The sequence below is a fragment of the Fusarium pseudograminearum genome, chromosome 1 (genome assembly GCF_000303195.2).
Source record: "Fusarium pseudograminearum CS3096 chromosome 1, whole genome shotgun sequence".
Lineage (NCBI taxonomy): Eukaryota > Fungi > Ascomycota > Sordariomycetes > Hypocreales > Nectriaceae > Fusarium > Fusarium pseudograminearum.
This window is the reverse complement of record NC_031951.1, coordinates 5,487,957-5,502,416: the sequence shown is the minus strand read 5'-3', so window position 1 is coordinate 5,502,416 and position 14,460 is coordinate 5,487,957. Positions and strand designations below refer to the sequence as shown.

Below are 14,460 nucleotides of genomic sequence, written 5' to 3'. Positions count from 1 at the left end.
AACGCAATTCTCTAAGATAACCCTGAAAAAGGGCAATGATAACTAAAAAGATCTCAATCGAATGTAGCGAAGAATAATACGCAAATACCCAACCCCCATCATGTTCTCTACTGCCAGCAATACTGCTCCATACCTTTGTCATCGCACTTGATCGAGAAAGGATCATTCGAAGGTCTTCCGCTGCAAAAGTCCTTGATTCCCCAGTTTCCGTGACAGTACAAGTAGCCGTCTTGGGCTCCGATGGCAACATCTAGACATATCAATCAGCATAAATTCTCGATTATGAAGGGGAGGGCATCTTACTCAGGTCAATGGTCGTTCTCTTCAAACGGTTCTTGATGTCGTCCCACTGAACGGTGCCCTTGGGTAACTTGGTCCAGCAGCCACAGTTGAACCAGCGACCGTTTTCTCTGATGTTGCATTGCGTGCAAGATTGATGAAAGTTTCCGCTATTTCGCAAGTATTAGCAATCGCCCTCAAATGCATTCACACGTCAAGACTTACTTTTTACCCTGGTACAGCTCTCCGTCCATGTTGACGAGGCACTTGCCCAGTTCAAGCCAAGTACAAAGATAGTTCCCCTTCTTGTCAGGGCACTCAGCCACGAGCCAGGGTGAGCTTTTATAGCCGTTGGTATAGCCATTCTTGCGCGGGTTGTTGTCATCTGCCTTGCTGAGATAGTACCGGATGTTCTTGCATTTGTCGAGAAACCCGCCTGTCTTGAAGCGCGTCTCTAGGTTGGATCTGGCTTGGATGGCGGCGTAGTTGGGTTCCCAGTCATTGTTGTAGAGGGTATGAGATGTACCATTTGTGTCCGTGAAGGTGATGTTTGAGTCGGGTTTCCCGAACCGGGAAGCGAAGAATGGTGATATAGAGGGCTCGGCAGCGAAGACGCCGAGGGTGAAGGTCAAAATGAGTAGCTTGAAATTCATTGTAACGAGTGAAAACTGTAGTTTTTTAGTGAGTGAATTTGTTACTCGAGATTAAGATATTCTGGGTTCATGGTGCTCTTATATAGACTCAATTAATCTGGGCATTTGGTTGAGATAGCCGACTTGTTCGAACAGGACTTCTTGCGAGATGGAGCACAGACTTTTACCGTCTCTTTGATCAAGGTGGCCAAGGCCCTGCCTTGATCAACACAGAAACTGCTATTTTCGAGGCATTGAACAAAGGCATCAGGGAACACAACATTCCCAGCGTTCCAACTTCATACCGAAATGGGACTCTAAAGGGAATGCATCAACTTGGCAGATCGGGAATATACGTATATGTCAAAGGGATTGTTGCACAGAGATGGCCCGCATGTTGCTCACAGGACACAACTCGGGGGATCAATAGAAGTACGAAAAAGTAACACTTTAACGCGAAGTACTCGCTCGTTATTGGAACCACCTATCATCCTATAAGAAAGGTGGCTATAATTAGCTAGACTCTGATAACATTGGTCCGAACCGAGCAAATATCAATTCTGTTTATATTTACAAAGTACAAAGGTTTCCTCGCCTTACTCTACCGACTCCAATTCCTCAATACCTCTGTACATCGTTCATTCACTCTCCGTCCGACCTCGCCTACCAAAGATTTACCAATCAAGTCATGGTGCGAACAGTCTATCGAGTCTACTTGAAGATTTGGGCATCGTTTGGACCACCATGCCGCAGCCCCTTTATCATCAGATTCAGGGGTCAACAAGCAAAAACAAGAACCGAGATATGGCTTGATCGTAGACGGCTCTCGTTTGGTCAATGGTGAAATCTTGGAGTAATGATCGTGAACCATCTGTTTCTGCTCCTCTCCGAACAGAGTGAGACCATACTCGAGCTCATTATCGTTGCCTGCGTACGACACATACATCGCTGCGTCAAGAAGAAGTAGTAAAGCCGGATATTCGTCATGTCTCGAATGCCAAAGCGAAGCCATCTCGTATGCAATAAGTCCACCAAGGGAGTACCCTCCAAATATGAGAGTGCTTCCAGACCTGTCGCCTAGTCGCTCCTGCACATGGTCCAGATAGATCTCGGCCCATTGCTGAATTGACTCAGGTCCTTGAGCTTGACCAAAGAAGGGGTCATCGAGAACCAGGACGTCGAATAGAGGATCAAGAAAAGGAACCATGGGTGCGAAGACACTGCCCTGCCCCCAAAGGCCATGGATCAGGACAATGGTGAACTTGGACTGGGGTCGACTGTACAGTTCCGAGAACCCTCTCGGTGGCTCTAGGTTGTTGTTGGTCTGCCCGTTGATACCTACCTTTGTCCCATCACTCTTGTCGCCGTTTACTCCATTGCCGTTGGGGATGTTGGTCGGCAAGTTGGCTATCAGCGAACCAAGTACCATTGGTGTCGGTGAGCGAACTAGATCCGACACATATAGTCGACAGCCAAGTCGCTGGTTCAACCGTGATACCAGTCTAGCAGCCTGGAGTGAGTGTCCGCCCAAGTGATAAAAGTCGTCAGAAATGCCAACATCATCCTGGCTCAGGCCAAGGACACTTGCGAATTCATCACACACTGCGCTTTCAAGTCTAGTCCGTGGAGGATCCCTGGACTTGGAAGCTGATGAACTACCAGAGAACGGCTTCGAAATCACCAAAGTCTGTGCTTTCTTGGTCAATTCTCGACGGTCGACTTTGCCGTTGTCATTAAGGGGCATAGCTTCCAGCACCCGAACCACAGAGGGTACCATATACGATGGCAGACGTGCTTTGAGATGTGACCGAAGTTTCTCCTCAACTTGTCTCCAGTGTCGTTGTTGCAGTGGGTTGTTCGTGAACGACTTCCAGTCCCGTCCTTCGTGGTCGGTCGGGAAGTTGAATCGAACCCGAGATACTCTTTCAGGGGAAGGGTCGCGGTAGAAAACAGCATCAATGCCACCATTTTGTGACGCCTGTCGAGCGCAGCTGATTTGGATCAAGTATCCTGTAGAACTAGCGATTTCATGTAGGTCAACAGCTGAGAGGGAGTTGCCAGTGTCTATCGAAGTAGTAGCAGAAACGCGGCAAACTTCGAGCCAGTCTACTGAGTCTGTGCTTTTGCAGCCATTGTCATTATCATGGTGTCCAAGAACACCACGTTCAAACACGATCTTGCTGAATGGAATATTGCTGATCGCAATAATGCCAAGCTCAGGGTCAGAGTTTGTCTCAACACGACCGTCTAGCATATCAAGGAGCGACTGGCGGGTCAACTGGTTCTTCTCGAAATCGATCCACTGGCCGTCTCCAAGCTCTCGCACCGGAAGTTTGTTGGCCGATGTAGAAACAGGTTTGCCATGTATCACAACGGCATACCGATAACAGCTCAGCTCGTTGGTAGCCACCATACGCTTGGGCAGAATCTCGACGTGTTCAACTAGATTCGGTAGTCTCTCCTTGAGAGCAGTGAAGAAGGCCGGGTCGACAAGTAACTCCTCTTCCGCACGCTCGATAGCCGCCATGCTCTGTCGAAGAGAATCGAAACTGGTTACCCGTGAATGGGATTTGATACCGTGAAGTGCTTTGCTGACTTGGAACTCTCGATATAGGGCATATGACCGCACGTCACCTATAAACAGTCTTTCGACACTGCCCAACTGTAGGAGATTCTCGATCGCCTTGAGCAAATAATCTGGTCCGGGGAAGTATTGGACTGTAGAGTTGATGACGACCAAATCCGGATTGTTAAAGCGAGGGCGATCGATGGAGGTAAGGTCAGTGACTGTGCCGACACGCACATCGACTTTCTGTCGTAAAGCAGGAATCGTATTGGCTGCTTTATTCGCGAAAACAGCCGCCTGCTCTGATAGTTCTAGACCAACGTAGCTTTGTATAGATCGGGGGAGGTTGAACAGGATCATGCCACTTCCTGTCCCGATCTCGAGAACATTCCTAGGCTCCCCCCCACCGAGAAGTGTTGTCATGGTATCGTCCAACCATTCGTTCATCTCGTTCAGGTTGATGGACGTCCCATCATACATCGAAGTCCACCCGACAAAGTCCCTTCCCAGCTTGTCAGTATCGATGTGGCTTTCGATGTCAGCGTATGATGACTTGTCAAAGTGTTCTTTCCATGCGTCGACTTGTCCCTGCTCCGTTTTATCTTCCGCAGCAAATGCGCCTGAGGTCTCTCCATTTGTGTGGCTACTCTCGCTCACATCCATCTCGGAGATTGTGACGAAACTGACAAGCTCGACATCTCGATCACTCTCTTCCCCAACTTCACGAACAACCGTCACAGCATCTATGATAGTCTCATCTGCCATCATCAGGGCCTGTTCCACCTCCGGTAGCTCGACACGGTGGCCCCTGATCTTGACTTGGTAGTCTAGGCGTCCGAAGAATTCCAGCAGCCCATCAACAGGGCGACACCGAGCACGGTCTCCGGTCCTGTATGCCCTCACCGGTTCGTGTCCTTCAACGAGGATAATGTTGACAAACCGACCTTCGTCCCGGGCTGGGTCAGTGTAGCCGCGGGCAACGCCATCTCCAGTAACTAGGAGCTCTCCAACCACTCCTGGTGCAACTGATCGCAACTCGCGGTCCACGACGTATGCGCCCGAGTATGCGACAGGCCGTCCGATTGGAACACCGTTGACACAGTTGTCTTCTTTTCTCAGTTGATACAAGGTGCTCAAAACCGAGTTCTCGGTAGGCCCGTAAGAATTAAAGACACCTTCACGAACCAAATCCAGTACTCTTCTCGCATCTTGGGCATCCAGTCGATCTCCAGCCGTGAATAGTATACGCAACGCTTCCAAGGTTGATGGAGAAGCGGAGAGACACTGCTTCAATAATGCCGGCGCCAACACCGCAACTTCGACTTTTTCTTTGTGAAAGAGCTCTCCCAGACGGGGTGCGTCGACAGCAACCACGTCATCAACGCATATGATTGTGCCGCCGTTAAACAGAGGAGTGTATATCTCGGACGTGGACGTGTCGAAGGCAATGTTTGCTATATGTGCCACGGGACATGTACCCCAAATTGGTGAAAGAACAGCAGCAGCACGTACAACGCCGCGGTGCTCGATCATGACACCTTTGGGTTGACCAGTCGATCCCGATGTAAACATGACATATGCCAGGCTTGTTGCTGAGGGTTTTTTCGCTTCCGCGATAGTCTCAGACTGTCGGGCTTCGAAGATCTCCAGAATCGAGACAAGTGTAACGTCTGCTTGTGGTAACTCCGGGAATACAACATCAGGACCAACAAGAATTAGTCTATGACCCGGAGCCGCTGAGAGAATTGCGTTAATGCGAGACGCTGGCGCCTTGACATCCAGAGGCATATAAGCCAGGTTGGCCTTGAGAATACCCAGGATGGCAGCAACTGCCTGACAAGAGCGTGGTGCCAAGACACCGACAAGAGTCTCTGGCGCAAGTCCCTTGTTTTTCAGCCATACCTCAATAATGCCGGAGGCTTTGTCAAGTTCGTCGTATGTCATCTGCTGGAGTGAATCCTTAACAGCCATGGCAGTAGGCATCGCGGTTACTTGACGTTGAAAGACTTCGATGATACTCGAGTCGCGAGAGTACCGAGAGTCTGAAGATGTCGTGTTTATCTCAGGGGTATTATTTCCGCTTATCCGCAACGAGGCAATAGGGGTCTGGGGCTCCTCCATTCCGCGAGTCAAGACCTCGTAGAAAACCTCGATGATGGCGCGAATAGTTTCTTCATGGAAGAGGTCCTGACAGAAAAAGGCGTGTCCATAGAGACCTCCGGAAGCTTGTGATAGACGGAACTCAAGATCCAACACGGGGAGGTTGCTTGAGCGTTTCTCAGCTGTGTCTCCATTTGCTGTAACAGGGGCTTCAATTGGACGTACAGAGTCCAAAGAAAATGCCGTCTGGATCAGGGGATGTCGAGACAGATCTGACCCTTGGGGAAATATCTGAGAGACGAGATCCTCGAACGAGATTTGTTGATTGAGATGTGCATTCTTCAAAGTCTCATCGACTAATCGTACAACTTGTTCGAATGTGAGCTCGTCTTGAACTTTGATTCGAATGCACTGCAAGTCTCTCGAGGATAGTCGGGTGTTGGGGGATTGCTTAGTATCAACATCTTCCGGACCCAGGCTTGCTCCAGACTTGTTGGTTCCAATGGTAGCGTCTTCGGTACCACTGAGTCTGTAGTGAGTTACCCTAAATGCGGCGAGCAGGATGGAAATGAGGGGCACTTGATGGTCCTTGCAGAACCGCTGAAGGTGGTCGTAGAGTGAGCCGGTGATCTTGAGCTCCTGTCTACTGATGTTGCTTGTAGAGAGTACTCTTGGTCGTGGCTTGTCAAACAGAAATTCGGCTGGGTTGCTCCTCTCGAGTTGTCGAGTCCAATATTCCATCTGCAGCTCGTGGGACGCGCCATTCCCATTGACTGACGGCTTTGAACCTAGGGTCATAGTTGTATGTGTCGCAAAAATCTTCGTAATCGATATAAAGTGAATGGGGGTGTGATTTCTTCCAAATGTCATATACTTAAAAGATGGGTGGAGGTTCTCTCACTATGAGGATAAAGACCTGCTTGACTATTGTTAATCAGTGGTGACCATACAAAATCGACACAGCACAGTTCTTGGAGACTGCGTGATTACTGGTCACATCAAATGAGGGGCTATAGCTGGTGCAAATTTGAACCCCTCGGTGACCGAGCCTGGCCATGCGTACTCACTTAAACGCCGGTACGGTCCCTTACTACCTGTTGTGTATATCTCTGCTTATGCATAATTCGAACAAGTCTCAGGGGTTGTATACAGGCATGTCGACTCAGGATCACACCAGATGAGGACGGACTTAGATCTAGGTGTTCTTCGTTGCAGCTCAGTTCTATTCCAACCTAGTAACTCTATGAGTATTTTCTGTCTATTGAAGCTCTCTCTGAGTTCTTATGTCTATCAGTTCAGACTCTGCATGTTCACCATCTCCCAAAACAATCCCCTCCTCGCTAACAACTGCTGCGGACTACCTATCTCAGCTACAGATCCCTCACGCATGACACATATCACATCAGCATTCATAACTGTGCTCAATCGATGAGCTACCATGATCGTTGTCCGGTCCTTCTTGACCGCTTCGATGGCTGTCTGCACAACTGCTTCGGATTCACTGTCTAATGCAGATGTAGCTTCATCAAGTAAGAGTAGCTTAGACTTTCGTAAAAATGCCCTGGCGATGGCGATGCGTTGTTTTTGGCCGCCGCTGAGCATACTACCACCTGTTCCTACTGGTGATGCGAGTCCGTCACTGCATTTCGTTAATTCTGAGAATATCATGCGGAGGTGTGTAGTAGTACTTACGGTAGGGAATTGACAAAGTCGAGGATATTTGCTTGACGACACGCGGCCAGAATCTCATCGTCATTGACATCTTGTCCCACAACGCCAACTGCAATATTTTCCCTCATAGAACTTGAGAAGATGACGGCTTCTTGACTGATCAGTGAAATCGCCAGTCGATAACTGTTCAGATCGAGGCTGCGGATGTCTTGCCCGTCAACGAGAATCTGCCCGTGCTGTAGTGCGTAGAAGCGCTCTAGTAAAGCAAGACAAGTACTCTTACCACTGCCACTCTGACCGACCAGGGCAAGTGTTTTACCTGGCTCAACGGAGACAGTGAAGTGATTCAGAGCGGGTTTGTGAGGACGTGAGGGGTATGCAAATGAGACGTCCTGGAATGTCACCTGCCAAGGGTCAGGTCCATCAAGAAGATGGTTTGCTACTGCTTTCTTCTCGTGTGTGTGCTCAGTGACATGGGATTGTTGTGTTTCCTTCTCGCCGTCCGGAAGCTCCGCAATCTTCTGAAGTTCTTGAGCGGCGTGCATCGCCTTGCCAGCGTCAGGGGCAAAAGTGAAAATGGATCCAGCAATTTGTGATCCTGAAATAAGGCAGACGAAACAGACGTAGACTTGAAAAGCAGAGTACTCTCCATTGGCGATCAGAGTTCCACCATACCAGAAACCCAGCGCGGCACACAAGTAGACCACAGATTGCGAGGCAGCATATAGAGCAGACGTGACGAGTATCGATCGGAGAGACTTGGCTGCATGGTTGGATAGGAACCCGCCGTACATACCAAGTACTCGCTTCTCCAGGCCCAAGGAAGCCACAGTCCTCATTGATCTCACGATCTGGCCGGCGTATGCAGCCGAGTCCACTCCGCTTTGCCTGATGCGAGCGTCAAACGCAGCAAGGACTTGGAGACGTAGCCATCCGCAGGCCACGACGACTGGGATGGTGGCTGTACACACCAGGGCCAACTTCCATCCGACGGCGAGAGAGACAGCAATACCACCGATAATGGTAGCTGTAAAAGTCAGAATGCCGCCCATGACTGAGCCGCCCATCCCGGCGAGGTCGTCAGTGCCTTTTGAGAGGGCATTGGAAAGTGCACTGGGAGAGTTCTTGGCCTCATCAAAGAATTCCATGCTTTGAACAGTGATTTTGTCACAACATGTTTCTCGGACACGTTTCGAGAGTTTCTGTGTAGCATATGCTAGAGTTGTTCCAACACCCAACCATAATACAAATCCTGCCGCTGCAAGGGCCACGTAGAGGCCAGACCACAGGTTTACATCTCTCCTGAGTTGGGGGTACTTGTTCTCAGGGAGGCCAATAATCGTGAGCAGCTTGGCGAAGAAGATGGATTCCCTGTCACATGTCAGTCAGCGTGACGTTCGGGAGGATGAAGCTCGAGAGTACATACGCTGGAATTTCTAAGCCTGCGAGGAGGGAGCAGATGAGACCGATTGTGAGAACCTTCCAGTCTGGTTTACTCATGGCGAGCAGGAACGAGAAAGCACCTTTTCTGTTGGGCACAGATAAATCAGTGTCTTCATTCGTTGTACCTTCAAGTCTTGTTGTCTCTGTGGTCCCAGCCTTCTCATTCTCTGATTCTTGAGTAGCCCCCTGTGTTCCAGGTAGCATTACATCGACATCATCGTCCTGGCCGATTGAAGCACCAGCCTGTTTCTGGCTCTCCTCTTTTATCTGCTGCTTCTCGATCAGGTCTGCATACAACCCATTTCGAGCCATGAGTTCATCGTGAGTGCCCTGATCAGCAATCTGACCTCGGCTCAGCACAACAATCAGGTCGGCGTTCCTGATAGTTGACAGTCTATGAGCAATGATGATTGTGGTACGGTGCTTGGAAGCAATGTCAATAGCAGCCTGGATGGCCTTTTCTGATGCTGAGTCGAGAGCAGAAGTGGCTTCATCCAGAAGAAGAATCTTTGGGTCCCGAATGAGTGCACGAGCAATTGCAATTCGTTGTCTTTGACCCCCCGACAGCTGCATCCCTTTCTCACCAACACGGGTCTGATACCCGTTTGGTGAAGCCATGATGAAGTCGTGAGCATACGCCTTCTTGGCTGCTTCGATAACCAAGTCAAGGCGCTTGCTCTCAGGTGTTGTGTCATTTGCATCTGCACAGCCGTACCAGATATTCTCGGAAATGGAAGTATCAAGAAGAACGGGGTCTTGATCGACCAGTCCAATCTGTTGCCGGAGCCAGCGCAGATTAAGAGACTGGATGTCATTTCCGTCCACAGCTAAGGGCCGATTAGTAGGCGTATTGGATCCAAGAAGGAGGGTTCAACATACAAACTGAGCCACTGGTAGGTTCATAGAATCGTTCAACAAGACCCAAGATGCTACTTTTTCCACCTCCAGATGGACCGACTATGGCAGTCGTTTTGTTGGCAGAGAAATGTAAAGTGACATTGTCCAGTACTTTTGCCTGGTCTCTAGAAGGGTAGACAAGGTCGACATTGTTCAATTGGATGTTTCCAGATAATGATCCCGGAATCTCTCCCTTATCTCCCAATGGATCCTGTGGAGATCTTCTGGAAATTGTCTCGAACAAAGATCCAGAGATAGCAATACCAGAAACGAGTGCTTGCATGGAGGGAGCAATGCGAATGATGGCAAACATACCAATCGTCACTGCTAGTGTAGTCGATGTGATGGCAGACACGGACGTCTCGCCCCTAACCAAGAAGATTGACCCTGTCCAGAACGAAAGAGAATAGATGAGACACGGCATGGCGCACATGGAGGCGATCAGACAAGCGACGATGATCTGTGCCTTTCGTTCTGCTACTGCCGCTTCCTTCAGGCCCTGGGAGTACTTTTCTTTCACAAAAGTCTGCATCCCAAAAGCAGCTACTTGCCTGATAGCGCCAAAGGCTTCTTCCGGGATGCCAGCCGCATGACCGTACTTTTGTCTCGACACTTTCTGATGCTTCACACTATATGAACCACCGACAGAAAACATGAGAAGCATGGTAACGAAAAAGGGGCTCAATATCAGAGCGGTCTTCCAGTACATGATGAAGGAGATGATGAAAGCAGCACAGAAAGTGGCGACGGCGCTGAGCATGATTGATGTTTTACTGGTGATGGCTTCCTGAAGAATACCCATATCGGACATGATACGGGTAGAGATCTCTCCGGGGCGCAAAACATCGAAAAAGGCCATGTTTTGACGTATGACAGCCTCGAGGTAGGCTATACGTAAGGCTCTGGCGATGCGGTCGCCACTGAAGTAGAAACCGAGGGTGCCCAGGTAAGTGAATACGAAAAGAGCAATACTTAGGTAGACATAGTAGAGACTAAAGGTGGAAATCTCGGAGCGAAGCTCAGAAGCTTCCACTGATCCATTGCTGAAGCCATTGAATACGCTGACGAGAAGACCATAGATAACCTAAGGTGAGGTGATCAGTACGTTATACTGTGATTTATTACGGCAATACGGAGAGTTATTGATTGAACATACAGGAACAAGAGGATTCAAGGCACCAGCAATGATGGCACAGATGGAGCTTAGGCTGAGAATGACTTTGTCCAGTCTTGTCGCGTAGATGATAATGTTTGGCTTGGAATTTGGCTGGTCTGCATCATTCGGTAGACCATGCAATTGTCGTTCAAGAACAGCGCGTTGATGGTCGTCTGCAGAAGCTTCAGCTGAAGCCATGGCGGGCGAGTGGCTTGGCCAACGGCTTATCAGAAGCACTCGTGAAGCTGTAAGAGAATTGTATACAATCGATACAGAATCATGAAGGAAGACAATTTGGACGATTCATGTTGGCTCAGTCGGTGCTGAATGAGATGAGTCAAGCCAAGCCACATCTGTTGGTTATGCAGCTTGCAGTTTGTCAAAAGTCCCCTGCAGGATACACTATAAGCCTGTCGCTATCATCTCAGCATGTTTGTTCATGGCAATGATTACAGGGTGTCAATGCTGATGGTATCTGGTGAGACTTTGGTTGACATACCCTTGTCTGGTATACTGCAAGAGGAAGGTGTTCCTGTCGATCAGACTCCCTGTAGTACAGTATCAACAGTGTATTGAGACACTGGCAATAGGCTATCCGGATGAAACTGTACTGTTGCAGTGAATCTGACTGCATCAGCAATGTAACACATTCGGGCCATCGGTGGCCGAGGAGACTACTCGATGTCAACGTAGGAGGCGGGTAAGATTAAGTTGACACTACGGATTATAGTACACGATGGGATTTCGGGACGTCGCGCTCTGACAATTGACGGGCACCGAAATGACAGGCAACAGAATCCTCATAGTAGATTGAAGAGTTAATGCAGCCAATGGGCAATTACGCGAGTTCTTTCTCGCCAAAGGGTTTCGCATCCTCTTGCTGTGTATCTGTTATCATGATACCACAATGAGAGCCCGTGGCTGACGATGGCAAATCCTCAAGATAACACACAGTAACAGCGTATGTCTCAGACTATATATCTATCCAATTGACTTTTACTTAAAATATGTCTTGTATGTGATTGTATTCAACATTCAGATTCAGAAACACTTTCAACCAGCATCATTCTCACGATATCCTTTCAACATGGCCATCGGATCACTCACCTCAAAGTCATACGCTTTTCCTCTCAAGCCCAAGGACTATGCCGCAAAGCCTCTTCCCTCTCTGCAAGAATGGAAAGACTTGTGGGCAGCATGGCATCTTGTTTCGACAAAGATGATTCCCGCTGATGCCTTGATGGAGCAGCCAATTCCTCTTCGGAACCCTCTGCTCTTCTACCTTGGTCACATTCCAGCGTTGTGAGTAACGTCTCTTCACTCATTGCCCACATGCAAGGATGCTAATATTTGCAAAGTGAAGACATTCATCTCACACGAGCTATGAATGGCAAACCTGTCGAACCAGCCGTCTATCATGACTATTTTGGAAGAGGCATCGATCCTGATGTGAACGACCCTACCCAGTGTCATGACCACAGCGAACTTCCAAAGACGTGGCCTTCGCTGCAGAATATCCTTGATTATCGTCAGCGTGTCAACCAGAGGATTATTGGCTTATATGATGATCCAAACACATTTGGTAACCGAACTATCGAGCGGGCTCTCTGGATTGGATTTGAGCATGAAGGTGAGTCTTTACTATAGCCATACTACCTTGCTGTATAGATAAACTAATCATAATAGCCCTTCACCTTGAGACATTTCTATACATGACTCTTCAGAGCCCCAATATAAAGCCTCCACCAGGTCCAGCTCCCAACTTCGCAGCCATGGCCGAGAAAGCCCGCCTTGAACGTGTCGAGAACCAATGGTTCCAAATCCCTGCTCAGGAGTTTACTATTGGTTTTGATGATCCGGAGAGTGACGATGGCCCTGATCGGTTCTTTGCTTGGGATAATGAGCGTGAGCCTTATTCTGTCGCCATGCCCGAGTTTGAGGCTCAGGCTCGTCCGGTGTGCAATGAGGAGTATGCGACCTACCTTGTCTCAACGGGCAAAACAGAGACGATACCAGTTTGCTGGACCAAGCTCCCCAAATCAGGTGCCAACGGTGCTGCTGGTAATGGACATGCCGTTAGTGGTGCCAACGGAGTCAATGGTCACTCCACTAATGGCAACGGAGTCAAGAATGACGCTCTCCAGCAATTCATCAACGCCCACGCCATCAAGACTGTCTATGGCCCTATCCCTCTAACCCTAGCTCTAGACTGGCCCCTCATGTCCTCATACCAAGAAGCTGAAGACTATGCCAAATGGGTCGGTGCTCGAATCCCAACTATGCACGAGGTGCGCAGCATCCACGAGCATGCCGAGAAGCAAAAGAAGGCTACTTTTGAGCATAACGACATTGAAGTTGAGAACAAGAGACTTGATCCCGAGGAGATCTTTGTTGATCTTACAGGTTGCAATACTGGACTCCAGAATTTTCATCCTACTCCTGTGACTCAGAACGGTGGACGTCTGTCAGGTCTGGGAGATATGGGCGGCGCTTGGGAGTGGTCAAGTTCGTGGTTTGCCCCTCAGCCGAACTTTAAGCCTATGGACATCTATCCTGGCTACAGTGGTATATATTCTAGTGCCCTCTACCATTTTTCAATCTCGATATATACTGACTTGCATACTTTGCAGCTGATTTCATGCATGGAAAGCACAAGGCTATTACTGGTGGATCGTGGGCTGTTCATCCACGAATTTCGGGACGCAAGTCATTGTAAGTCACTCTGTCCTTTCCTCTCGGGGTTATACTAATGGATTGCAGTCAGAACTGGTGGCAGGTGGATTACCCCTATCCTTGGGTCACTCCCCGTCTGGTGAGAGATATCAACAAGAACTGAGGAGGGGCGAGTAAGCTGTTACTCTAACACTTGAACGTAACACAAATTCGGATTATGTCATTACTCAGTAAATTGTATGGAATGATATGCTTGTCTGCTTTGGCTAGAATATATAGATTGCTTTATGATCAGACTCTACTCGATTATCATGACGTTTCTTCACACATATCAAATTCATTGTGACTTTAATGACAATGATACTGAACAAATTAAGTCAAACTCATTATGTTCAAGTTTCTCTTACACTCTGGGCGGCAATATCTGCGTATCTCTAATAACAGACTGCCAAGTTCAACTCACACCCAATTATCCATGCCGTACGCACGCCTGGCTGTTTTCTGATGCCCATTTCATGATGGCTAATACTCACGGATATCGAAATATTCCTCAATGATAATAAATTCCGAGTAAAAAGTGGTTATAATTTATTGTATCTATAATGTGTTGAAGTTTCTCTCCCTTTGAACATCAAATCGCCCTCTTCATCGTTTCAAGCATCTCCATGACTGCAGGGTAGGTCAGTTAGTCATCTTTCGGACTGTCGGAACCTGTGACATCGTTGCTTATGGTCACTTGAACAATGCCCTCGCCACAGACATGATTCAAACAACTAACGTCAAGCTTATTTGATAACATAACAATATCCACCTCGTACAACACGCATAAGCTTACTTGTTAGGGCCGTATTAGTGTCGGAGCTACAACTAGTGGAAAATCTCCCTAGCGGCGGAGATTAAGTCGCCCCTCAACACCGGAGATAAACCTGATGTGCATCGGTCCGTAAAATGCATGACCGCTGACGAACGACTGAATTGTCAGGGTCAGACTGACCCGTTTCGGCAACCTGTCTCATTCAGGCGGCCGATGCTTCTCACCGAGG

The 14,460-nt window shown here is 48.6% G+C and overlaps 2 protein-coding genes across 2 annotated transcripts; one reads left to right on the top strand and one right to left on the bottom strand.

Annotated features, from left to right (window-relative positions):
* Window positions 1-107: 107 nt before the first annotated feature.
* On the bottom strand, window positions 108-10,942 carry NPS19 (the record flags this gene model as incomplete). Its single annotated transcript, XM_009264593.1, has 9 exons — window positions 108-250; window positions 304-449; window positions 505-947; window positions 1,579-6,365; window positions 6,939-7,216; window positions 7,270-8,619; window positions 8,675-9,518; window positions 9,571-10,672; window positions 10,745-10,942. 9 exons carry the CDS (start codon window positions 10,940-10,942, stop codon window positions 108-110), a joined length of 9,291 nt encoding a protein of 3,096 aa, XP_009262868.1.
* Window positions 10,943-11,831: 889 nt separating this feature from the next.
* Window positions 11,832-13,580, top strand: FPSE_11477 (uncharacterized protein; the record flags this gene model as incomplete). Its single annotated transcript, XM_009264594.1, has 5 exons — window positions 11,832-12,046; window positions 12,103-12,374; window positions 12,431-13,309; window positions 13,375-13,456; window positions 13,505-13,580. The coding sequence occupies 5 exons, from the start codon at window positions 11,832-11,834 to the stop codon at window positions 13,578-13,580; spliced, it is 1,524 nt and encodes a 507-aa protein (XP_009262869.1).
* Window positions 13,581-14,460: the final 880 nt, after the last annotated feature.